Source organism: Benincasa hispida, chromosome 10, assembly GCF_009727055.1.
Source record: "Benincasa hispida cultivar B227 chromosome 10, ASM972705v1, whole genome shotgun sequence".
Taxonomy (NCBI): domain Eukaryota; kingdom Viridiplantae; phylum Streptophyta; class Magnoliopsida; order Cucurbitales; family Cucurbitaceae; genus Benincasa; species Benincasa hispida.
Genome location: NC_052358.1, coordinates 41296217 through 41324204, shown reverse-complemented (window position 1 = coordinate 41324204; position 27988 = coordinate 41296217). Strand labels below are relative to the sequence as shown.

Here is a 27988-nt window from a genome sequence, read left to right as displayed (position 1 = left end):
CATTTTTAAGAAATCAAAATAGTCACTTTTAGAAAATTCAATTATCAAAATGAACCAAAGTTAAAAGTACAATCAAAATGAATATTTTCAAAGAATATAGACCAAAATGAACCAAAAATGAAAGTATAGAAACCAAAATTAACATTATGAAAATATAAGAATCGAAATGAACCAAAACTAGAAGTAAAAAGAATCAACGTAGTATTTAAACCTATTTTGTTCAGTTCTACAAGAATTCGAATTAGTCAAGAATTTAAGTTTCATAGTCGTTGAGGTATACTCATTTCATAACTCATCTCTTTTTATTTTTCTCATGTAATCATGGGGTTCACTAACACGATCAAGAAATTAAATTTAAAAAAATAAAGTTCATAATTACATAAAGGAAAAATGTACCATACATTTAATATATCAACCATTTATAATATCAAACACATTTAAAATAATGGTTTGAATTAAAATTCAATTTTAAAATCTACTACCAAGCATATCCAAAAACATGAAATATATTTCTCTTTTATCCCTTGTTTTTAAATTTCTATTTTCAGATTCTCTACTAAGCAGACTCTGTCCTAACTTTTAGGAATAAAAACAATATATAAAAAAGAGGTACTATGTACTTAAACATTTCACCAATATCTAGTTTAACCAAAAACACCTTTATTGCGTAGGGTTGGTGAATTTTATATAATTAACTATATTATTTATGAATTCTTCACAGTAATTAAAAGACTAATGAAATGACAAGATCCTTGGATAGAAGATTCATAAAACTAAATCCATGGCTGTTCAAATGACAAAATCTTCTCCTTCCTTCATTGGCCTTCCATTACTGCAGAATGCTTCAGTTCATTTACCTATTGAAACCATCAGATAATTAAGATTAGTCACTACCTTCAAAATGAAAATGTAACCTACATATGATAAAATTTTCCTTTAGTTATTTTAAAAAAATTATAACTTGTTTCCTAAATGTGGAAAACAAGAAGTATTAAACAAATAACTTAGCTGATTAACATAATAAATCTTTTTGAAAAGGTAAAGAGTTTCAAATCCCTATCCCCCACCCACCTCACTGCTGCTTGTTGAAGTAAGACAACCTTTAGAATTACATTCTTTTTTTTCTTTTTTTTTTTCTTTTTTTTGAGTTTGAAATTTTGGTTATGTTCCAAGTAAAACCAATCAAAAGACACAAAAATTAAAATAGAATGAAAATTCGAATGGTTATCAAATGGACATATATGTACAATAAATGTATGAGACAGTTTTCTATGAGTAACTTGATCAAAGTTTTCATTTTGGTTCTTCTGAACTTCTAAAATCATTTAAATGTGCACTTCTAAAATTTAAGACCCAAGTTGAAGAATCCTTGTTGAACACATTGGCTACGCTAAATAGAAGGCTTTCAAAAAGATTATACTAGACAAGAGCTGATATCTAAAGCTCCACATTTGATAACTATTTGGGTTTTTTAAAATTGGGTTTGTTTTATAACCAATTCTTAATCATGGTTTTCACCTTTTCTAAGCAAAAACTTTTGAATCATTTGTCATTTTTTAAACAAAAACAAATTTTTAGGACCTATTTTTCTTAAGTTCTAAAACTTGACATGAATTTTGAAAATCCTCAACCAAACAAAAGAAACATTTATTGTAGAGAAAACGATTAAAATGGAATTCAGCTGTAAGATCATATTTTCACCATTTAGAATCAATATATACCAATAACATTATGAAGACAAGAAATGAACTTATTAAGGCAATAGCAGGTAACTCACCATAGTTCTGTCGCACCATGGTAAACTTGTAAATGGCTTTTAGCAGGGAACCGTAATTCATGGACTTCAATGGTCCCATGTGTCTGCAATACAACATAAATTTGTTGGATAACTAGTAAAGGCTCGACACAGTCACATATGACATTCCATCAAATAAGCTTTCTTAGGGCACCAAAGGAAAAATTGGTGTTTTTCTTTGATACGTATATCAGGTATAAAAACATCAAAAGTGTTCACTATGACAATTAACAAACACCATTACTATATTGGAAAGAAGTATTTTTTCTATAAATTGTGGAATGAAAGGAACTGAAGCACAGCATGAACAAACAACTGATGGGTCGTATTCTACTTCTAGCAGCTCAGGGTTTTGTATGGGGAGTAGCATGTGTAGGGGTAACAAAGAAAGAAGTCCAGTTGTAGAGGAATCAATTCCCATATATATGGATCTTATGCAGAACAATTATACAATAGCCTTAAATGAAGTTTTCCTAGTCAAGTGTCAAGCAATTAGAGAAGACAAATATTAATTCTCATCAAATACATAAACAGTTGGTGGCAATAAACAGACAGAAGAAGGGATGGACTAACAATGGGAGAGAATGGGAAAGAGTTTCAGACACTTTAAACCAATTGGGACTTAGTGAGGTGCTCGATATCATGGATCTTAGGCAGAAAAGGCCAAATACACACAAGAGGAAAAGAAGAAGACAAAAGGATCGAGCTCAAGAAGTCTGAAGGAACTGAAAAGTTAAGATATAGGGTGAATTACGATAAATCTCATATATATGCACATCCACATGCACACAGGAAAACGGGTGGAATTAAGACTTTTCTGAGGGACTTGCAAGTAGCAACCTGATATTCCGTTGCTACAAGAATTCAAAGCTGAGAATATTGAAAGGCATTTCTTAAATCCACTTGGCCTTTGACGCATACATGGTTAGTCTTTACTGAAATCTTACGAACCATGATGGCATAACAATTAACAACTTTGTGGACACTCCCTAAAGAAAAGCACAAGGAGGCGGTGGTTGCATCAGTACCTGCCCTTCAGTAGAAGCTGTTAATAGAGAGAACATATTTTTCTCTCTTGAAGCAAGGACATGGAGGATGCGTTGTTCATAAAGTTAGAGCATCGAGTTGCTGTTCTTTAATAGAACCTTTATGTAATTATCCACCTAGTGTAATTAACCTTCTTCAAGTAGTAAATTTTTAGCTACTTCATTTGAGGCTTTTGGTTTCGCTTTTCTACTTCTCATCAGTTCAGTGAAACGTGTCATTGCTTATGGAAAAAAAATATAATAAACAACAAGACTCACAGAATCTCTGTGTAGCGGATTCTCCATGCAGGAAACCCTAAGTGACATCTTGTAGGCCCATATACTAAAATGAGGTCAGGATCAGGCCCTCCACAACCTAATAACAGATCCATATATACCCATAAGGTTAATTAACATTGGAATAAAATAGTTCTCTGAACCTTATCAAGTACAAGAAAGAATACAAACCAACTGCTGCTAAAGCCTCAGTCATCTGAGATTCAGAAAGGCACTGTTTGTGATCTCCGCTCATGTTGGTTTTTCTCCACTTATTTTCAAGAAGAAAATTAGCTGCTCTGGCAATGGCTTCCTTTCCATCAGAGATTGATATGAACTCCAGAGTAATTCCTTTTTTGCTTAGTTGGAGAGGTTCATTCCCCTGAATGCAATGACTAAGTTAGAAGAATAATGTACATCTTATTATTGCCATTCACCTCCGAAGTTCAAATTGCAGACTCCTGTTATGTTTGCTGGTAAACTTGGAAGAGAAAACAAAAGGCAGCAGTTATGCGTATACTATTGAAGAAATAAATGACCTCATGCAAAGATCAATATTCAACTTCAAAGAAAGAAAAACTAAGTTAAATAAAGTACCGCAAAACTTTCAACAGGCTATCTTTAATTTCACTAATGAGGAGCAATACAAATCGAATCAAAAGCATGCCATTCCATCAAGGGCCCTGGGTAGCCTCAGTACCATTAGCTTTGCAAAAACTAAGACCTAGAAACTCCCTATATTATAATTTCTCTGAAAAAGGAATTAAAAAGATATATAAAAGAAAAAAGAAACATTAATGGGTAAATATAATACAAAGAGAAATTTCAACAATTTCAGCAATTTCAACTAAGGTAACTAATAAAAGGAAAGAGCATTGAAAGAAATACTCAAAGATAAAGGACTAATAAAAACACAATTATACCATACACAAATCCACATTAATATTTCAAAAAGAGGGCCACAAAGTATTTGGACCCTATGATCACTTGGTTGAATGCAGAAGACTTCATCACTTACTGAACCAATAGGTTTGAATCTAGGGACAGTTGTAAATATAGACATTAGACCTTACCATATCACTGGTAAGAGTCTATCAACGATAGAAGTCTATTGCTGATAAACTTGGGAGTCTATCAACAATAGAAGTCTATCGTTGATAGACTTGTCTATATTTGCAATTTTTTTTAAATGATGTTATACCCTTGGTTATTATTCCTAAAAATACTACCAATTGCAATTACCCTTAAATCTATCTTTGTTATAGTTACATGTACCTGAAATACAGACGCATTCTTTAATTTCTTCAAAATGATTTCCTTGGACTGCTTGAGCACCCCTTGAACATAAAATACAGTCAAATAAACATATAATTCAACAAATTTGGAAAGACGTTCATAAGCATTTGGCAACAATAAAAGAAAGCTCAGAATTCTTGGATGGACCCAAAATCATTACCTTCAACATCATACAAGCAAACGCTTCTAATGCCCAATGATGCTAACCATTGCAGAAGTTCAATAATTTTTAAGGTATTATAAGCTTCATCACTTTCAACCACAATTGCAAGATATTGGAGCCTGTCTATATTAAGATGTTTGTACTTGCGTAGGAGTCCCCAAGATATCAAATAGCTTTCAAGTGTTGTGGCAATACCAATGACAAAGTAATATAAGCTAACAATAAAGTGTAGGAAATGCCATATCAGCTGAAGCCCAAGAATTCCAATCTGTACAAGCCTTGAAAAAACTAAATAAGCATCTGATTCATGTACACAGCAACACAACATAAAATCAACTTGCCACAATACAAGTCAAATGATTCTGAATAAAGTAGAGTTGAAATCCACAAAAATTCAAATAAGGTTGTCAATGCTATCTTAGAAAGATTGTTTTAAGGCCCCAAAAATTCCCCGGAGATCCTAATAAGTATTAGGCTTATACTCTGACAGAATGTTAAATCTAAACGATAAAGACAGTTAAAGAAGATGAAAATAAACCAAGCCATTCCTAGAGCAGTCCAACACTTTACCTTCTGAAGTTCAACCTTGATGCCCATTGGTCTGCAAAAAGAAAAATACAACGACAATGATGAGAAATCTGGATCATCAAATTTTGTAAAATGATTTCTTGAAAAAGAAAATGTTAAAAAAACAATAACTAATTTTAAAGGGAAAAAATCCACAAGAAGCAAAGCAGATTATTTAAAATTGAAAGAACCACAGTTCAATTTCATTTAGCAATAGATTTGCTTTATTCTACAACTCGAAGCATCATAAAGATAAAACAGTTATATGACCTATTGTTGAACATCACTCAAATAATATATAAGAAACAAAAGCAATCCAGGATCTCAGTAAGAGCTTTTGCCACTCTTTTTATCGTTTATATTTAACTTAAATTTATCTTGGTAATTATAAAAATGATGAAGAACAACCTAAACTGTCATTTGCATAAGCTTAATAATCTGATACCTAACCTAATACCTTGCTGAGACAAAAAAACACTTAAAAGGGTGCCCGGGCCATTCAAAATTTTTCAATTTACAAATCTTTGTTTATTGTTTTGCACCTTCACCCATACCCCAGTATGGTAAATATGGATTTCAGAGCAACGATGCAATAACAACAATTATGAACAATAAAGAATGACTAAGAACATCATTTTTAACAAAGAGATTTGGTGGTTGAAGAGCTGAAGCTGTTAAAATAATTAAAATTACCATAACATTAGAGGGATTTCCAAATAGAATAATTATGGCTAATGATGTTTTAATTTTCAAGTAGTTCATAATGAAACGATTAACGCTAAAGGGGAGCCCCTACTCCCCCAACCCAACAAAAAAGAAACTGATCATGTACATCATACACCATGATTACTCCATTGTTCTAGCATCAACAAACATTCAATAACACAACCCTAAACCAGGTAAGAAAGAGAGAAAGTTGTTTATCAAAGTCTAAAGAAAGAAGAATTACCCAAGAGGAGAATTTGAGGGATGAAAGTGATGAAGTAAGCTGCGAAAAATGAAGAAATGGGATTTAGTTTGTAACAATCAGGAACAAATTGAAAGACATGTCAGTTGAGAAATGAGGTTTGAACTCGTTAGAAGTATCAATCGTATGATCTTACAATTTATTCAAAAAAATAAAAAATAAAAAATAAATAAACAAAATCGTATGATCTTACAATTGCTCAATTAATTAATTTTGAAATTAATTTCCAGAAAAGTTTGGTAAGTGAAGAATTGATTGTTAGCTAGAGTGTTTGGGAGTCATAACCCTACATCGGTTCGATTTCTCGGTTTTTGACCAAATCAAGACTGAACTCGGTTTACATATAAGCAAGACTGGACTGCAAATGACGGCGGCGGAAAAGATGGTCTCTGACCGACGACGGTGGAGGAAAGTGCTCGTCGTTCAATTGATGATGAGAACTATTGAGGAAGTGATGCTACCAGTTTTTCAACGTTTATATTGGTTCGGTTAGTTTATAAAGCCCGTGCCAAACCAATTTGTAAATTAATTGGTCACTGAACTTTCAACCTAGTTCTATTTTTATTCTTAAATTTTTAAAAATGTAAGTTTTAGTCTTAAAATTTTTAAAAAATATTTTAGTACATGTGGTTAAAATTTTGTTAAAACTTAAATGAAAATGTCAGGTGATATATATTTTTGGGCTCTATATGTGTTGAGTAAGATGAAAATGAATTAAATGTCAACTAGCAAAGCAATGCACCAAAATAGTGAACAACCAAAATCTTGAAAAAAAAAATAACTTTCAAGTTATTCCATACAAAATCATTTTACCACCCTATTCAAGATTGAAACCATAGATCTTTTCAGTGTGGTTGACTTATTTAGTATTTTAGTCATCCAGAAATATAAATCATCTGATTTTTGTTAAGAACTTAACAAATTTTTAATAACAAAGACTAAAGTAAACATTTTTTAAAAGTTTAAGAACTAAAACAGACTTTTTTAAAAGTCTAAGGACCAAAATAGATAATATTTAAAGTTCAGGATCAAAATAAGATTTAAACCATTAAACAAAATATACAAAAATTAAACTAATTTGTAAATTATATGTATATTCTGTTTAGACTAAATCATTCAAGATATCTTAGGTCATTTGTTTTTTTGGGAATGCAGATGACCATTTTAGGGTACATTTATAAATTCACATTTAGTTATTTTCTTATTATTGGTTTGTTATAGTATAATTATATTAGTCATTGGCTATTTATATCCCTAATTTTCATAATAAAGATTGAGCAAGTTAATTTACTCCCAAAAGCCTTGAAATTTTTCTCTAGATTTCCTCTAAGAGTTTCTTCCAATTCTTCAACAGGTCAATCTTCTTCTTTTCACTTTACTATCGAACAATACGTTATTCCTTATTATCTTCATCATTCAGATAGCACTAGTATTGTTATTGTTTCCAATTTGTTGACCGAAACCAACTACATTTTATGGAGTCAAACAATGATTAATGGTCTCATTGTGAATTATTTTTGTTGCAATCCGGGATTATATGCAATAGCGTAGTCACAACTTGGATCCTAAGTTCTTTGTCAAAAGAAATCTCAACTAGTATTAATTTTTCTAATTTTGCTCATGTGATCTAGATTGATCTTCAAGAAAGATATCAACTCGAGAATCATCCAAGAGTTTATAAGATTCGTTGAGAATTTTCAAATTTATCTCAGTATCAAGATTCAGTGTAACGCCCCAGGCCCAAGATTCGGCACCTGATGACCTCGGCGGCCAGCATTCCCTTGCATCCCCTGCAACCTGGCTATGTCATCCTTACGTGTCTTGAATGCTTCTAGAAGTGAAAGTTGTCCCCACAAACCAACACGATTCCTTTTAGCGTGCTTTTTCCTCACTCATATGCATCCTAGAAAAGTTCCAAAAGGTCACCCGACATAGGATTGTTTCAAGCTAAGCACGCTTAACTTTGAAGTTCCTATGATTAAGTTATCGAAAAGGAAGGTGCACCTTGTTAGTATAGATAATAACTTTCAATTCTTTTAAGTTGTTGGGTTGTATGTCCTAAAACTTGCAGTTTGTAATGTTAAACATATTCTATTATCAGTAAAGATGTTATTGACGTTTATTCAATAAAAATGTTGTTGAATATGTGAATTGCACTTATAAAGACTAAATCTAATAAACTAAAGATCCATGGTTATTATTTGAATATGCTTTTTTCATAGTTTTTAACCCCTGGGTCCATTTTCGCGCTTTTTTGCGTCGGAAGGTTCGCGCACAAAAATTGGGCCTTGGGGCCCTAAGGGCCGTTTGGGCACTAAACGAGCTCTATTCCTAAAACCGTCTGTTAACTTTATGTGGAGACATAAGAGTGGATCAAGTTCAGTAAATAGCCTTAACGGTCTATAATATATGAATAAGGTTGGGTACCTTATTCTGATAACACTATTAGACGCAGTTCACTCTGTAGTTGTTGCAATTTGTTGTAAAGTGCTACAAACGAAGTGATTCTAATTCATTCATGTATTGACATGAGGAGTGAGGGCGTCCTATACAATGAGTTTGCATAAGATTGAACCAAAAATTAAGTCATTCTTACTTTATAATGTTGTTTACTGTTTAAGACTGACTATTTCAAGGCGATGATCTTGGTAACTTGACCTTAATCCTGAGCTAACTATGAATTTCTGTTTATTCAGGATTCTCCTTAGATTTTCATGGGTGAAGATTGACTCAACAACACCGGCTCAATAAGCCTCCCATTTCATGGGTAAGATCGGGTAGATAGTTGAGAACATAGGGTGTAAACGAAATTCACTCTTAAGCCTCCCATTTCAAGGGTAAGACCGGGTTGATAGCTGGGGACATAGGGTGTAAGACAGAACTCACTCTTACCCGCTTTTAAGGATAGTAAAGAGGTTGTTCCCTTAATTGTTGACTCTGGGTCTTGAACAAGGGGCCCTACCCTCCCATTGACCCCAGAGGGACTCGGTTTAGTGATTGGATCACAAACCAATTGTTCATTAGAAGATTAGTGAGACTTAAGGAGCAAGATATAATCTCGGGGGTAAAACAGCTTTTAACCCAGTCGTTATTACGAACAACCTATGAAGGGTTAACTTACTAATCATGGTTGTATCAGGTGGACATAATATATCTACAGTGAGGGGAGTGCAACTACTGGTTTTAGTGGAGTGACTCGGTAATTAACGAGTTGTGGTTAACTATGTTAAAGAGTTTAGCCGGTTAATCGCAGATCGTTGGAGCCCATGATCTGTAGGTCCATGAGGTTCCCCTATTAGCTCATATTGGACTAAACCTTAGAACAATGTGACGAACAAATTTAAAGTGTTCAAATTCAATTTTTGGAGCAAAGCGTTAAATATATACGATATAGGTAACCTAATGTTTAATTGTGAATTAAACATAAAGAGAGAGAAAATAAAAGATATTTAAATAAGATTTTAATATCAAGATTATGAATAGTGATTCATATTGATTGGGATTTTTGTTGGATTTAATATTAAATTAAATTAAATTGTTTAATTAATTATTTAATATTAATTTTATTTTAGAATTTATTATTAGAATTAATTTTGAAATTAAATGGAATTGGTCAAAATTGCATTAAAAGTCAAATTGTTGACTAAATAAAAAATGTAATAGAAGTTAAATTGTTGACCTTTGAAAGCTAGAAAGTCAAATTTGTTAGACTTTGGACTTTAAGAGTCAAACTTTGACTAAGTTAGTGAAAAGATCTAACATTTGTGAGTGAGAAATGTCAACTTTTGCATGGCTAAGTGTTGTCTTCATTTGAAGACACTTGTTCCACTAAATCCCACTTTTGGCCTTAAGAGAGTGTTTAATGAATTTTAAAACTTTTGACCTTAGTGGAAATTGATGAGATTATGTGATAATCTCATACCTTTTTTTCTCTCAAAGTTTTAGCCTTTTTCTTCTCCAAATTAGTCACTCACCAGATCCCACCATCACATTCTAAGGTCTGAATAAACTTTTATGTAATAAATAATAATTGATATTTTTATTCATTTTGTCTAAAATATATGTGATATTTTAGTTGCATTAACCAAAAACCAATAAACTTATCGTTGTAACTTAAACATGTATGTGGAGACATACAACAAGTGGATCATGTTTAAGTGATAACCTAAATTGTCTGTAGTATATAGATAAAGTTGGGTACCTTATCCTAGTGACACTACGAGTATGACCCACTTTGTAGATGTTACAATTGTTGTAAAGAGCTATAAATGATATGATCCTGATCATTGATGTATTAGACATGCGAGCGAGGATATTCTATATAAAGGAGTTTGTATAAGACTAGACAACGAAATATTTAGTCCTATTATATAACATCGTTCATAATAGAGACTTTCATTTCACTATGATGACCATAGGTAACATGACTTTAATCTTGAGTGAGTTGTGCCTATGAGGGCAGTCCGTTGATTTGTATAGGTGAGAGTGGCTAGATTACCGACAAAGGGTTTCGTTTGATTGGGAAGCTGAGAACACAGCTACACAAGATAGAATTTACTCCTTCCCCGAAGTAGAGGTAAATAGATAAATTTATTCTTTAAGGTTAATTACGGGTCTTGAACAATGTGGCATCACACCCTCTCCTGGCTCGAGAGGGCTTTACTCATAGTAGGACTATGATCTATTGTTCATTAGAGGGATCAGTGGTGCTTGAGTTAAATGAGTTAGTGGTAACTACAGGGGCAAAACGGTAATTTGACCCAACTGTACTTACGAACAATTTGTAAAAGGTCATCGTACTGTTGATTGGTTATATCCAATGGACACAGAAATATATCTTGTAACGACCCGACCCTTAGGACTCAAGCTAGGCCATTACTAAACACACAAATGCATGGAACTTAAAACGACATCATTTTTATAATAAAATAAATGCTAAATAAATAAGGTAGCTTAAATGATTTTCATTAAATCCAAATAATAAATTCAAATGATAGAGTACCAAAAAGTCATAAAAGAAAATAAATAAGTCTGAAAACAAATCTCAACACTAAGTTCCAAATACCAAAACTGAAAGTGAATAAAAAAAAGAACATAAAGGAAAACTTAAAACATGAGCGGAAGCTTAAAACTAGTCCCATTGGCTCGACCTGGATTCCGCTTGTCATTCGCTCTTACCTGAAACATTAACATGAAAAATGATGAGTATAAAATATTCAGTAAGTAACCCCACTCTTACCTGAAACATTAACATGAAAAATGATGAGTATAAAATTCCCAGTAAGTAACCGTACTACTGGGGTCAGGTTAGGCATCTATGTCCTTTAGATGCCTACATCTGGCAGAACGTAAACACTCTCTTAGTCCTACACATACATACATGAATAACTGAATTTCATCCTACTATAGTCAAGTATACCCACTACCTCTAGTAAGTCTTATAGGACCCACAACCTTTGTGAACCCCTAAAGAGACACCACCTGTAGTGAATCCCGAAGGAAACACAACCTCTGGTGAATCCCGAAGGAAAGCGACACCTCTAGTGAATTTCGAAAGAAACATAACCTCTGGTGAATCTCGAAGAAAAGCACCACCTCTAGTGAATTCCGAAGGAAACACAATCTCTGGTGGATTCCGAAGGAAACCACCACCTTTAGTGAATCCCAAAGGACACACAACCTTTGGTAAATCCTAAAGGAAAGCACCACCTCTAGTGAATCCCGAAGGAAACACAACCTCTGGTGGATCCCGAAGGAAACCACCGCCTCTAGTGAATTTCGAAGGACACATAATCTCTAGTGGGCATCTAACTAATCAATGAGGACACTATCACGATCCCAACATCACAAGTATCATAACATGGTTCTATAACATACATATACATCTCATCATCATGGTTCTACAACATACATATACATCTCGTTATCCTAGTCCCATAACATACGTATACATCTCATCATCATGGTTCTATAACACACATAGATTTCATCATCATAGCTCTATAACATACATATACATCTCATCATCCTCAGATTCAGCAGGATCTCCAACAATAATAATATACTCAAATCATGCTAGCATTCAAACATCTCTATGCGCATCCAGTCTTTTAAACCCTCATGCAAACAAGGCATACATAAACATCAAACCATCAACATATCCTCAGTAAATCATAATTATCAATATCTGGCTCTAATCCTTTCAAACCTCAGTCAATGAAGGCATACATAAATATCATGTTAACTAATAATCCTCAATAAATCATAATTATCATTGCCTGGCACCAGGGCAGTTCTAGCAGTAAGATTACTTACCTCAGACTTAAGCCCAGAAATTAATCCAACAGTCAAACCCTCTTCTAGCTTCCCACCAAGTTTGGAATTTGAACCTAAGTCATGAGCTGAAGTTAGATTAAAGCTTTAGACCAAATTTCATACACCGATTTAGCCCAACAGCACCACATAGATCTACTCAAAATATGTTGGTCCAACAATCATCACAAGTCCACAAGCTCAACATGTTTCTGACCCAATCATAACCATTTTAGAATTAAAATCCATATGATAGTCCTAATGACAATCCAAAAGATTTAACAACCTCAAGGACTTGCCCAAATTTTCCAGTCAACTAAATTACACATATACAAAGGTCACCAAGGCCTAGTACTTACCAATCTTCACCTAAATCGCACTTCAATCCTTGTTGGACAATTCCTTCCAACCCTTCAAACATCAAAACCAAAATATTTGGGCCAAAGGAACTTGTTGGGTTTTCAAGATACAACAAGAAATGTTTCAAAGTGCTGGAGGCATAGTAATTGGAGTAAAAAATTTGGCTAAGTATCCAAACTATACCATGAGAATAAAAGTTGGATTCATACCATAAGAAAGCATGATGGGCACATAGGGTATTCAAGGGAGAGATTTTGGCTAAGTGTTAGACAACATAAGACACTACAAGTGGAGGAAACCCTAAAGAATGGGGTGTTGGACGCATAAATGGAGTGTTGGACGCATAGATGGGCATGTGAGCACATAGATGGACATATGCTTGGAGGAAAAGTAAGTCAAAAAGGACACATGGTTACACCTTTGAGTTTAAAAGAGAAAGTTATGCTTGAGAAGAAGATAAAAACCAAGGAAGAGGGAAGAAAAGGAAAGTTGGATGCATACAGTTAGGGTTCACGCATAGGGGACTTTGTGGAATCCATTTTGGATCTATGAGGAGTAAGATGGAAGCACAAGACAACCCCTTGGGAAAGAGTTATGCCAAGAAAGCCCAAGTACCCTAGTTGAACGCATACCTAGGAAGGAAAGAGTAGGATGGACACATACCCTAGTTATGAGCCAAAGAAAGAAGTTATGCTATGAGATGAGAGGCAAGTTGGTAGCATAGTTAGGGAACCATACGTCCAAAACCAAGGAACCATGTGTTAACCACTACATGGGCGCACAGAGGGAAGATTGTTGGACGCATAGAGTGGTTGGTGAAGCAACCATGTGCCCAACATAGCTATCATGGGTTGATTTGATCAAACTTGAAAAGTAAGGTCTGATTGACAACAAAATGGGGTACGTGACTCAATCAAGTGAAGTCTTGGCCGAGCCAAAAGATGAGGTGGGCATATAGTAGGACATGCAAAAGGTTAGAATGACATCTCAAGGAGGAGCTATGTGTTGGACTATACATGGTGAAGACACCTCAAGCTCACATGCAAGTAAGTGGTGGCGTGGAAGTAGGTGGTGGCTCAACGTGGTGAAGACACTCAAATGGGGAGGTGTCATGTGTTGATGGCATAGGAAGGATGGCGAAGACACTTTTAAGAGCTATAAATACCTCAGGAGAACTTCATTTCAACTCACAACTCAATTTCCCTCAAAGAAGACTCAAAAGAAGAAAGTTTATGAGAATTAGGGTTTCGGGGAGAGGCTATGCATTGATGAGGGAATGCCATGCGTTGACCATGATGCCATGCGACCAACTAAATCTGAAATTGAGTTGAGAAGGTAGACCATGCGCCCAAATTTATACTAAACATGTCATTCACTGAGCTTTCCCAACTCATGTTTTCCAAATGGTTTGTTCCCTCCTCCCCTCAGGCAGCGTAAGAGTGAAGAGTGCTGCTAAGGTCAAGGTCTGTCACACTATAACCACGTTTCTGGGTTAAGGTCTGCTTTTAAGAGTTCTCTAGCCTAAGAGTAGCATTATCTAAGTTGAGTCTAGAATTGTATAAATATTATAACGGTTTGATGCTAAAATAATTAACCAGAGAGTTGTTGTTATTTCATACCTTAGCTAAAGGGTTGTTGTAATATAGATCCAAGATGGACAGTAGTTATCAAAGTACAGTTCGAGATGTGTTTGGTAAGTGCAAGGTGATGGATAACAGGTATTATATAAGGGTGATGTTTGTTATCTCCAAGCCTTCTTTCGGGTGTAAGAGGTAAGTTTAAGAGGGGTGTGACAGGTGTAAAGTTGTTTTGTTTGAGTTCATACGTCTGTGTTTGAGGTGCAAAGTTATTTTGTTTGAGTTCATATATATGTGTTTGAGGTGTAGAGCTAAGATCATATGTTAGGGTATTTATTCCAGTTTTTTGAACTCTAAATAAATTACTTTTATGATATCTATATATATATAAATATATTTTCTTAAAACAATTTTTTCAGATTAATTAATTTGCCCATCTTTCTTGAAAAAAATATGGATAGTCGATTTGTAAGATTTCATTTTTCAAAGTACACATGAAAGATTGAACTTTGGATCCTAATCTTGAAAAGTGTGATTTATGGTTTAATTTTGGAAGAATCATTTCAAATATTCTTCTTAAACAAAACTCTATCTCCTGAATCTGTTTTCCCCCTACTCAGTAATAAATGAACAAACTACAATTAATAATACATATACAAACTTAATCAAACAAATGGAGTTCAGTCAACAAACACAAAAAGGAAGATATGTTTGGTGGCCCATTAAATAAGGAAATTAATAATAATGGAAAAAATAAAGAAACTACATCAAGGTGAAGTAAATGTGAAAATTTAAATAGGCAAATGGATTGGGAAAGAACATGGAAAATTTAAATGATGGAGAGCATGGAACATTTAAATAGGCAAATGGATATGAACGAGAAGATAGAATCAAACGCATGCCAGAAAAGAGTATGAAAAAGATATCAATGGAAAATGGAAAATGTAGAAATATATACATACCATGAAGTAGAAACTCAGAAGAACTCTGATAGGAAATTATAATATACAAATGTTTCAAAATATAGGAGTATATACATTTCATGAGACTGGTTCTCAGATCTTCATTGAAGCGGCAAAGGTGAAGAGATTTCAAAGGGTCGGAAGAACAAAGAACGAAAAAATCAACATATTTGAGAACGAAGGATATATAGACCTCCCCCCACCAATTTTCTATTCAGACACCATCGACCCCTACCATGGATTTTCAACACCCTTCACAATGTCCTAAATTAACACAATCCAATAAACTAATTATGTGAGTGGTAGACTATGTTAAATGGACAGTTCTTTGATTTGCCTTTCCTAAAAGATATGTTTTTTCATTCCCTCCTTCCAAAAAGATGATGGATCCCACAATTCAGATTCTTGCTTGAGAATAATAAGGTAGCCAAGTGATTATGTCAATTCCATTGGTAGCATTAGTGTTTGTTTGAAATTCGTGGGGTTGGAGGAAATTCGTAGAGTGAAGAAACTATTTGAAGAAAGTCTGTAAGGGTAAGTTTCTCATCTATTTGTGTTAATTTCAAGCATCTTTAGATGTATGTCTTCTTTGTTATTCTGTAAAGTTGAAATAAATTCAATGGCATCGACATTTGTACACTTCCACAGGTGTTCGATCCCTTCACATTTGACCCTAACAAACCGAAAGAAAGAACGATGGTGAATGAGGGGAAGGTTGAAGAAATCGGCAACGATCGGAGAAAGGAAACCCTTGTCGAAGAATCGAGTGAGAGGCATTAGGGTTTCAACTGAAACGTCCGTAGAGTCAAGAGAGAGGAATGAGGGCGTACATGTGGGTGAAAAATATGTGGGACTTAATATGTTACTCGACCAAGTGGGGGAGATGGGTTAAAAAACCCCTTAAAGGTATTTTTGAAATTTAAAGATATTTTTTAAACAAAACATTTACAATTTCTATCCAAAACTAAATATTTTTTAATTCTTTTTGGAAGCTTTTAGAAGTTCAATAGTATTTTGGTATAAAGTTGAAAGACATTTTTTTATATAACCAGAACTTTCTTTATTTACTTCTGTCTTCAAACCGTAACTTTTGCCACATTCTTTCTGCCTTTTTATTTCCCAAATCTACTTGAGATAGAAAGGGGGGAAATTCACAAATTCAAAATTTCAACAATCTCACCTTCCAAAATTTTATTGATAAATGGATTTTTACCCAAAACCGACCCATTGATTTGAAACTAAATATATTTTTAAAATATTTTATTCAATGAATTCTCACCAAAAGTACAAATCTTTTATTTGATTTGAGTAATTAATAAATTCTCAAAGGAAACCAAATATTTGATTTAATGGACTCTCCCCAAAATCTCAAATATTAGATCTGATTAAATGATTGTGTTGATGTATTTAAAAGTACTTCCATTTATATTTTTTTCTCTCGAAAGTTTTAAGGAGAAAAAAGTTGTAGTTAAATCTACGCTAAATATATTTATGACGCATCAATTGCAAATCAAACATTATGGTTTCACAAATTGTTGGATAATTTTGAACCTACAATAAGTTTTGAAATTACAAGATTGCTAGCACCTTCAATCTGGTACAACATGTAGAACAAACACATCAAAGCCAAAGTAGTATTTGTTGAATGAAGCAAAGAAAGAAAGAGAGAAGCCACATTCAAGTTAATTTATTTTGTAGTCTGAACTCGATGACGTTCTCAAAAGGAATGTCACATAGAGAGTTTTTATTTATGCACCCCATACTATGTGTGACAAAGAAAAACCTCAAGAAGCAACGTTGAGATTTGAGGTTTTTCCATTTAATAAAAAATGAAGATGATACTAAAAAAATGTGGGTAAATAAACATATATTTCAAAAACAAGAAACTAAAACTAAAATCCTTATCAAACTAGTCTTTATAAATTAGAATTTACATGAAGTATGATTGAAGATTTTATTTCCAATTTTTAAATTGTAATCACAAAATGAATTACTTTCATGCCAAATATTTTATTTGTTCCTTGTTAAACAAATCAACCATGAAAGTTCTAGTTTACATTTTATTTTAGCCATTGTATTTTGTGTGCTCCTAAACTTTAAAACTGCCAGTCTCAAGGCAAAATGAAAATGGTAACTTAGTCAATCTAAAAATCTAAGACAAAAATGCTTGCTCTTGCAATATCTCGTAGGTCAAAGAGAAAGCAACAGAAAGCTCACCTAGCACTTTCCTCACTTTTTTTTTTTGCTTTTATTGGGTTTCGACAGTTGCACGAGTGGAGATCAAACCACAAACCTTAGAGATGATAATTGAAGTCTTACACAAACTATGCTCAAAATCAACTTCCCTTTCCTCCTCTTCTGGCTCTGGACTGGCAAGAAAGAATGGAAAAATATATTCTCTATTTTCCACTCCTTGCATTTTTGTACAATTCTCGTATGTAATAAAGTTTTTTCATAACTTTTTTTTCACATATTTGTTCGAGTTGCATCCTTTTTCAACCTCACCTAGTAATATAAACTCCAAAGCTCCTGTCTATTTCACTATTAATACTTGGCGTCTACATTATATTAGAGCTACCTCAGAAATCACATCAGTAATTCATTAACTTATTGACACAAAATCTATGTTTGGATTGAGCATTTTGGGCCCAATATGCATTATTAAACTCATTCCGCTCTCACAGTTTTTAATCCAACTCTCTTTCCCACCATTTTCATGCTTCACGATCCCATTTCCATTCTGTCCTTGATTCCTCACTCATTTCAACACTCCTCTGATTTCCAGTAATCCTGATTATATTCTAGCCTCACAAACAACCCCTAAAGTCTTTCAAATAGAATTGGACATGGATCTCATAATAATAAACAATATTTCAGTCTGTCTCCACACAACAAATTACAAAAGAGAGCAGCAAATCCATCAATAGTCTTAACCGACTGCCACGAACATGTACATAGTTTCTTTTGCCACAAAGGAACGCTTTCTACATAGATCTTTAACATCTACAGCATGGATTTTAATGAAATCTGAAAATCTACAATGCGAATACAGCAAGAGAATATGATCATAAAATTTCTAACTTGAAGCAAATCTCTTGAAAACAGACCATCCTTAGTTAGGAAAAGGTTCATTGGTTACCTAGGGCAAGATCATGCCAGGTATCGGTATCAACTGGCTGAGCCTCCTGATCTGCACAGAAGTCCAGAGGCAAAAGAGATAAAAAATGAATTCTCCTGCAAATTGCTACAATTGGCAAACCAAAAATAGAAAGAAAAAACTAATCGATTTGCATATTATTTGGTATTGAATAGTGTTTTTTAAGTGAAAGATGCGCTTTAAGGTGTCAACACCATAGATGGCAGAAAGACGAAGAAATGACGAAGAAATAAAACAAAGAAGTATCAGGAAAGTGGGGAATTTGGAAGCCCAAAAAAATATTTTCATTTTTAAGATACGTACCTAAACAAAATTAAAATTACAGTGAAGGCCTTCCAGTTGGCACAAGCAGTGGTTAGCAATAATTACAACAAAAACTTATGACTTGAGACGGTAAGAAGTAGAGACAAAAACAACTTTCCTCAGCTCTTCAGTGCTTCTAACAAAGTGATTAAAGATCCGTATATTACTTCCTATCCACAATTTTCACTACTGCATAATAACTATTAAGCCACAAGACAGAAAGAAGAAGAAAATATATTAATAGGCTGAACATTCAAAAGGTGAAAATAAAGAGAAAAAATAAGGCTAGAGGAATGAATGGCTGCCTTGAGCTTGAGCCTTGAGGTGTAAAACAAGAATTAAAGGGCTTGAGGGCATTGAGATTGGAGGGGTGGTAGTAAGGACTTATGATGTTGGGAGATACCTTCGAAATCTAGGATACAAAATTTTTGGTTGTAAAATTAATAAATTAAAAGCTTTTGTTGTCTCTTAGTGCTAGCTTAATCAGCCTTTGAAAAATCTAGGATACAAATTTTCAGCTGCCATTTCACCTTCAAGTATTACATTTAACTTTGAAGCATCTTGAACCATCATGGGTTGACCTAGTGGTAAATAAAGGGTATGGAATTTGATAAAAGGCTAAGGGGAAATGGGTTCAATCCATGGTGACCACATACTTAGGATTTAATATCCTACGAATTTCCTTGAGACCCAAATGTTGTAGGGTCTAGCGGGTAGTCCTATGAGATTAGTCGAGCAGCGCATAAATTGGTCCGGAGATTCACGGATATAAAAAAAAAAAAAAAAGAAAAGAAAGAAAGAAAGAAAAAGATTTGTAGCATCTTGCTTTCCATTCCTCAAAGTTATGAAAACACTATCAAAAGCATTGCAAACTCATTGATTCTTGACATAGGAACTCCATTTACCAAATTTAATATCGAGTGCAAAAACATGCTTCATTTTAGAATGTGTTATCAAAATTGAACCTTGAGTTATAAGTTAGGAGACATACTTGAGTCCTCGGTGTCATCAGGCCGAACAACCAGCACGGGAGGGAGTAGAAGATCTATGATAATGATAGAACAACTACATTAAATAAGCAATGGATAGCTTGTTACAATTGATTTCTTGACTATAGAGAAATGAAGGCTGAGAATTACCATCATGAGGGAGTGTGTCTCTCATCCATTCTTCATCTAGAATGTCTATCAATATACCCAGACTAAGTTCTGCCATTGGTGTTTTCTTGTTAAGGGAGATTCTAAAACCCAATATCTGAAATTTCAGATAGATAAGTTGTTAACAAAGGCTCCAAAACTATGACACAGAAAACGTATAAATCACTAGGAGACGATATCAAATATACAATAGAGATTCAGTTCTACAAATGCTCAACGAAGAAGAAATTCTGGATAAAGAAATGCAATAGCCAACAAGTTAGTCCACACAAAGAAAGAGAAAGGCTATCATATATGCAGAGTAAATCAATAAACGAACTCAAATGTAATACTTGAGGGCGAAATGGCAGGTACGAACATCATCTGGGATGTGTATATGACAGCATTTCAACATCAACAAAGGCTGATTAAGTAATAGAAAACGCAAATTCGTTCTCAGTGTTTGCACTCCTTAATTTCAAATTTTCAAGCAAACTAATCATAGTGGAAACCAGATAGTGAAACCAAGATCCAATTAGTTCATACATCTATTGAGCAAGATAAAAGACCTCAATGATCATTTATTGCTGCAAACAGCGAAAGGGCTACGACACGTTTAAGATCTGAAGACTTGCAATAAGAGAACTATTTGCGACAGAGAACAAGTAATCAGGAGAAAACAAAGAAATTTACCGGGAAAGGGCTAATGGCGTTAGAAGCAGACTGTGAAGGAGATGCAGAATGGAAGAGAGAAAGACACAGAGAACTGATAAACAGAGAGTGAGGGAGAAGGAAGAGAGAGAATCAGACCTTCGAACCGTGGGAAAAATAACGATTCTAGCCCCTGTAGACGATTCCGGCGGACCCCTTGCCGTCGGAGCAGCTGGCAGACAAGACTTCACAGACGCAGTTTGGACTGTCTACGGCTGGTGATGATGATCGTTTAATGGGGGAGCCTTCTCTCCGTTTTCCTCGTTAATAAATATTAGGAAAAAAAAACAAAAGGGGTGTATGGCTCACCCATAGCTAAGTACACGAAAATTACTAACTCAATATTTAGGCTACCACCTTAGACAGGGATAGAGTTGTTATTTTGACCAACTCACTCTAACTAACCCAACTCTCCCTTCAATATTTTCGATGGTTATACTCGTCGGCCACCGTTCACGACTACCGTTGCCACACTCCAACGACATATTTTAGGACCAACTCTGATGATCACCTTTGCGTGCCTAACTCCAGTGACTAACTTCGACTCTGACAACCACCTCGGACAAATACCACTTCCGATGATCAACTCCAATAACTATCTATGATAATATTCATCTTAAACAACCACCTCCAACAAATACTACCTCTAATGATCAACTTTGGCAACCAACTCCAACGATCACCTCGGATGAACTTCAAACTCTGGCAACTACATCCGACGATCAACTCTAGACTCCAAAAACCACCTTCGATGTTCTAACTTTGATGACAACCACCTATGACGATATTCACCTCAGGCAACCAGCTCCAACAAAGACCACCTCTAATGATCAATTCAGCAATGACCATCTTAAACACCTAATTTCGACGATCACCTCGAACGAACTTTGGGTTTTGGTGACCATTTTTTATGAAAACCACCTTTAATAATCAATTTTGACAAAAATCACCTCTAATGATCAACTCCGACGATAACCACCTATGTCGACATTCACCTCAAGCTACCAACTTCAGGAAAGATCACCTTTAATGATCAACTTTGACAATGACCACCTCTAGCAACCAACTTTCAAAACCACCTCTAGCTGCCAACTCCAGCGATCACCTCGGGTGACTAACTCCAATGATCATCTCGGGTGACCAACTCCAACCAACAACTTCGTTGTTCATCTCCAATGACTAACTCAATTGATAATATACTAAAAGAAAAAACAAAAACAAAAAAACTCGAAGGGTGAAAGTGTGTTTAAATACAAATTGAAATCATTAGTTTAAAGTGTTTAATAGTCATCTTTTATACTAATTTGATATAGATGTATTGTTTGAGGATGATTGAGTCATTCTTATAAACCTATATGTAACAAACAAGACTAACTGCTTCTTAATATTCCCACTACAGTCTAGTAAGAGGAATTGTTTGAACTTGGAAGGACTAACTAGTTCGACTATCTTAATGAATAATATTTTTATATGTATGAGATTGACTCATTGTTAGCGATGTTTATATTTTTTTTTTTATGAACATGTAAATAAACCATTGATGCCACCCCTGATTTTTGTGCATGTTCAGCTCATACATTTCACTACCGATAAATATGTTGAAGGTTGTTGATTATATAAATAAAAATACATTGTCTAAATTAAGGCCACATTTATCTCAGGCCAAAGCTAATAAATCAATGATAATTTGAAAAGGGGCCCCCATTTAATTACCTTTGATGTTGTTTAGTTGTATCATGCATCCATACTGGCACATGGGGTCTATTTCCAAATATGTAATAAAAAAATGTAAATGGATCGATAAGCGGAGCGTGCTCAATCCAATTGGATATGCAAATTACATCATATCGTTATCGTTACTGTTACCGTTATAGTTATGGTTATTGTTCAAGAGAAAAAGTTGTGAATTTTGACACATTTATTGTTAACGTTACCGTTATCGTTACGGTTTGATCCTTAGAGATAACGATAATGGTAACAATAAATGTGTCTAAATTTAGAATTTTAAGTAAACACGATCAAAAGATATCCAATTATGTTTGTGATTCAAGCTCATTACAATTAATTCATCAATAGAATTCTATTACAATTACACTAATTTTTATTACTGTTTGGTAAACATGGCTTATGTGCAATACTTACATGTAGAAAATTGAAAATATATTTTATTTGTTGAGTTTACATCTCAAATGGGTATTAAAAACTTGAAAAAATATGTGTTTAATTTGAATGGTGACAAAAAAAGGTTAATCAAAATAATAATAATAATAATAATAACAAAAAATACCCATAAAAATCCATATTTTTTTAGGTTACAAAAAATTGCATGAGATATCTATAACTTAACCCAACTCAATTGCATTCCAAACACAGACTTTCTAAACCAAATTAACATTTAATCCAAAAATCTCCTATATGATTTAGGTTAATTTCTTTTTTCTTATTAGATTTTAGGTTAAATTAAAGTTCAGTTTGTGATGTTTGTGTTAGGGTTTATGCCCTAAATCTCATGGTTTGTAATGTATAAATAAATTATCTATTTAATAAAATAAAAAGTTATTTTATTTGACATTTAGACTTGCGCAACTCAGATCCAAGATTATTTCATATAACTTGAATAGTATGTGGTTGATATATAAATGGATCATGTTGAAGCGATAATCTACATGGTCTATAGAATATGAATAAGGTTAGGTACCTTATCTAGATAATACCATGGATACGACCCATTTTGTAATCGTTACAAACGATTTGATCCAAATCATTCATTTGGAGACATGTAAGTAGGGGTATCTTATACAAATATTTTGTATAGGACTGAACAAAGAAATAGTTAATCTCTTTTGTAATACCGTTGACTGAAATTTCATAGGATGACTATATATAATTTGATCTCAATCCTAAGTGAGTTATGAACTCTTGACTATGAGGACTTGTCTTTTAATTTGTATGGGTGAGAGTGACCCGAGTCAACAACTCAATAAGCCTACTATTGTTGGGGTGAAGACCGAGCAGGGAGCTGGAAACATAGATACACAAGATGAAATTCACTCATTCCCAACTAGGGTAAAGTAGAGGAGTTGTTCCCTTAAGTGCCAACTCTAGATCTTGAACAATCTTTCACTCATTGGCCCGAGAGGGATTTTGTTTATGGTAGGACCATAAACAAGTTGTTCATTAGAGAATCAGTGAGACTTAAGGAGCAAGATGTAATCACAGGGGTCAAATGGTAATTTGATCCAACTGTAATTACGAACAACTCATGAATGATTGATTTACTTGTAATGATTATATTCATGGACACAATAATATTCTATAGTGTAAAGAGTCAGCTACGGATCTTTAGTGAAGTGACTCAAAGTTAATGAATGCTGATTAATTTATTTAAATAGTTTAATTAACTATTTTCGAATCATTAGAGCTTCTAATCTATAGGTTCATTAGGTCCCTGCTAGCTCACTAATGGGTAAGAAAAGGATCAAGGAGTTTTGGAAGAATTTAAATTGTTAAAATTAAAATAAAGGGAAAGAAAATTATTTAAAATGACAAAGTAATGGAAAGAACACATATGCAACAGAAGAAAAACAGATCCAAAGTACTCTAATTAGATTAATTATAAAGATAAGCATGCATGCAATCAAACAAGTAAAAGGAAAAAAGAATACAACCTTTGTAGTCTTTAAATGTTCTCCAAATCAGCTTCAATCTCCTCAAGAATGGTTCGTAGACCACCACGAGAGTCTTCTCTACTATTCTCCGGCCTTAGAATGGGATGGCGGAATCTGATGAGTGACTAATTTGGAGAGAAAAAAACTAAAGCTTTGAGAGAAAATGAGATGAGATTATCACATAATCTCATCTAAACCTACTATGGCCAAGAGGTCTTCAAAAGCATTAAACACTCCTTTTAAAGACCATTACATGCAACTTTGAGTTTGATGAAAATTTGACACTAAAAAATCCACTAACTCAAAAAGTGGGATTTAGTGGGACAAGTGTCCTCAAATGAAGATAACACTTAGCCATGCAAAAGTTGACATTTCTCACTCACAAATGTTGGATCTTTCCACTAACTTGGTCAAAGTTTGACTCTCAAAGTCCAAAGTCAACAAATTTGACTTTTTGACTTTTAAAAAACAAAAATCAACAATTTGACTTCCATTGCATTTTTAACCTAGTCAATAAATTGACTTTTAATGCAATTTTGACCAAATCCATTTAATTTTTAAATTAATTATAATAATCAATTTTAAAATTAAATTAATATTAAATGATTAATTAAAGTTAATAAATTTAATTTAATATTAAATCCAACACTTATCCCAATTTATATGAATCGCTATTTATAATCTTGATATTTAAATCTTATTTAAATATCTCCTATTTTCTCTCTCTATGTTTAATTCACAATTAAACATTAAGTTAAATATATCGTATATATTTAACGCTTTACTCCAAAAATCGAATTTGAATACTTCAAATTCGTTCGTCACACTGTTCTAAGGTTTAGTCCGATATGAGTTAGTAGGGAGACCTCATGGACCTACAGATCCACAATTAACCAGCTAAAATTTTTAACCTAATTATCGACCATTCATTAACTATCGGGTCACTCCACTAAAGCCCAGTAGTTGCACTCTCCTCACTGTAGACATATTATGTGCATTCGATATAACCATGATTAGTAAATCAACCCTTCAGAGGTTGTTCGTAATAACGGTTGGGTCAAAAGTTGTTTTATCCCCGAGATTACATCTTGCTCCTTAAATCCCATTGATCCTCTAATGAATAAGTGGTTTGTGATCCAATCACTAAATCGAATCCCTCTCGAGCCAATGAGAGGGTGCGACCCCTTGTTAAGACCCGAAGTCAGCACTTAAGGGAAAAACCTCTCTACTATCCCTAAAAGCGGGTAAGAGCAAATTCTATCTTACACCCTATGTCTCCAGCTATCTACCTGGTCTTACCCCTGAAATGGGAGGCTTATTAAGCCGACGCTATTGAGCCAACCATCACCCATACAAATCTAAGGATAATTCCAAATAAACAGGAGTTTATAGTTAGTTTTGGATTAAGGTCAAATTACCTAGGTAATTGCTTTGAAATAGTCAGTCTTAAACAGTAAACAACATTATAAAGTAAGAGTGGGTGACTTAATTTTTGGTCCGATCTTATAAAAACTCATTGTATAGAATGCCCTCACTCCTCATGTCAATACATGAACGAATCAGGATCATTTCGTTTGAGGCACTTTACAACAAATTGTAACAACTACAGAGTGGGTCGCATCCTATCGTGTTACCAGAATAAGGTTACCCAACCTTATTCATATACTATAGACCGTTTTGGCTATTTACTGAACTTGATACTCTTATGTCTCTACATAAAGTTCATGTATTCATATTAGCCATGGATCTTTAGGTTATTGGATTTAGATTTTACAACTGCAATTCACATATTCAATAACAGTTTTATTACATAAACGTCAATAACATCTTTATTGATAATATAATATATTTAACATTACAAACTGCGAGTTTTAGAACATACAACCCAACATAAAGTTGCTGAAAATATTTACAAACAATAGCAAAATATCACAGTAGATCATGATAGACTATTATATTATCTGTGTCTAGTCTATTGTAGTCTATCATAGATAGACAGTGAAAATTTGCTATATTTGTAAATATTTTGGTTCATTTTTCTATATTTGGAAACAACACTAAAAGGAATGTGTATTAATTGTATAAGATGCAAATAATATAATATATATAGATACATTATAATAGAAGGTTAATTTTTTAATAGGATTAAAAAATCAAACTATATAATAAGAGAGGGTGATATATTTGAATAAGATTCAAATATTAATTAATATGAATAAGATTTATATAGAAATTTTAGGTTAAAATTAATGTGAATGAGATTCATATCAAGCTATAGACTATGAGAAAGATGTGCATATGAATATGTTTCAAATGCATATTTGTTTTAATATATGATATTTAATTATATTTATTAATTTATTTGTTAATTAATTTTTATTAAATAAATTAAAACTCCTCTATAGTTGCAGGAGAGGGGAGAGCGGAGAGAGGGGAGCAGAGAGAGGGAGATCTCTCCTTTATATGTTGAGGGGTGAAATAATGTAGAAAAGAGATTTCTACCGAAATACTTCTCACTCTCTCTCAAGGCTCTCTCTCTTACCTTATAGAGAAAAAGTTTCTTAACACAAATTCTTTCCTCTAAAAGAGTTTCTCACACAACTAGTTTCTTGCTAAGAGATATAGTAGGGAAGCCCTTGTGGTGGTGTCCTATTTGAAATCAAGAGTGTGGTTTTGTTCGTAATTCACAGAATAAACTTTATGAGGAAATGAACTAGAAGACAATATTCGAAGGTAATCATCTCTTTTCCTTGTAGTTTTTCAATGATAGAAAGCATGCTTAAGTTTATATTTTCAAACTTATAACTTGATAATTTCTAAATCAAAGTAAATAATAAGGCGGTCAATCGCTTCTACTGGGGATTCATACCTTCAATTTGTGCCAAAATTTTCAAAAGTATCTCGTAAATCTTTCATTTTAAAATTTATTTCTAATATTCCTTTAAAATGTAAATTTTTTAAAATAAATCTCTAATAAAATTAAAATATTTAAAGATCAATGATTCTATTATTTATAAATTTGAATGTTTGACATAAGAATTCTAATTTTTAAGTTTTGTATTATGTGCATCTGTGTCTTTTATAAAAGTTTAAAAACTAAATAGACACAAATTTTTAATTTTAGATGTGTTACTATTTTTTAAAGATATAAAAGCATAAGTTATCAATTCCCAAGTTAATTTGAATTGGATAACATACTTTTAAGGCTAAAGGACCAAAGATTGCACTTGAAGTTGAAGATAAAATTTGGGTGTACCCTTGGTAGCATGCATTGGAATGAGGTTTGAATAAAGAAACTCATCAACCTTGAGAAGTATCTACTTAGGGTTTGTGTACTAATGGAAGATTCTTTTTGGTGTTGCTCCCAAAAGACTGCCAATCCAATCATATTTATAATCACCAAACAAATAACTTATACTAACTAGTAGTACAAGTGGCAAGTCCAGGGTCGAACCATAGGGAAGCGTAGAAGATTAATTCATCGAAACTCATTTTTAGTTAGAGTTGGTTAAAATGGGGGGGGTGACATGGATTGGATAAGCCAAATTGCAAAAAATAAAAGATAGAAATGCAATCAATCGAGATGTTCTGTTTAGAGGACGAATATCAGAATGACTCAATGTAATCTTGTTCATCGAACAATTCGAATGCAATCTTATGGTTCTTAATTATGTCGAGCGTAATTGATTGGACATCCAACCAATGGTCCTAAT

The 27988-nt window shown here is 33.5% G+C and overlaps 2 protein-coding genes across 6 annotated transcripts; both read right to left on the bottom strand.

The window, feature by feature from the left end:
- Positions 1 to 638: 638 nt before the first annotated feature.
- Positions 639 to 6568, bottom strand: LOC120087670 (dehydrodolichyl diphosphate synthase complex subunit nus1). 2 transcript variants are annotated; one of them, XM_039044522.1, is made up of 9 exons: positions 6283 to 6568; positions 6072 to 6110; positions 5126 to 5156; positions 4553 to 4823; positions 4372 to 4433; positions 3289 to 3478; positions 3100 to 3196; positions 1778 to 1860; positions 639 to 857 (listed from the first exon to the last, which is right to left on the bottom strand). In XM_039044522.1, the coding sequence occupies exons 3-9, from the start codon at positions 5150 to 5152 to the stop codon at positions 850 to 852; spliced, it is 738 nt and encodes a 245-aa protein (XP_038900450.1). In that variant the 5' UTR covers positions 5153 to 5156; positions 6072 to 6110; positions 6283 to 6568; the 3' UTR covers positions 639 to 849. The 2 variants fall into 2 exon arrangements, with proteins under 2 accessions (XP_038900450.1, XP_038900449.1); XM_039044521.1 differs by having other exon boundaries at positions 6380 to 6568.
- A 4612-nt stretch (positions 6569 to 11180) lies between these two features.
- Positions 11181 to 20892, bottom strand: LOC120087871 (anaphase-promoting complex subunit 13). 4 transcript variants are annotated; one of them, XM_039044842.1, is made up of 6 exons: positions 20707 to 20892; positions 19900 to 20014; positions 19752 to 19805; positions 18440 to 18490; positions 12405 to 12478; positions 11181 to 11267 (listed from the first exon to the last, which is right to left on the bottom strand). In XM_039044842.1, the coding sequence occupies exons 2-6, from the start codon at positions 19973 to 19975 to the stop codon at positions 11196 to 11198; spliced, it is 327 nt and encodes a 108-aa protein (XP_038900770.1). In that variant the 5' UTR covers positions 19976 to 20014; positions 20707 to 20892; the 3' UTR covers positions 11181 to 11195. The 4 variants fall into 4 exon arrangements, with proteins under 4 accessions (XP_038900770.1, XP_038900773.1, XP_038900772.1 ...); XM_039044845.1 differs by lacking the exon at positions 12405 to 12478 and having other exon boundaries at positions 11233 to 11267; positions 20707 to 20889; XM_039044844.1 differs by lacking the exons at positions 11181 to 11267; positions 12405 to 12478 and adding an exon at positions 18127 to 18335 and having other exon boundaries at positions 20707 to 20889.
- Between the last annotated feature and the right edge of the window lie 7096 nt (positions 20893 to 27988).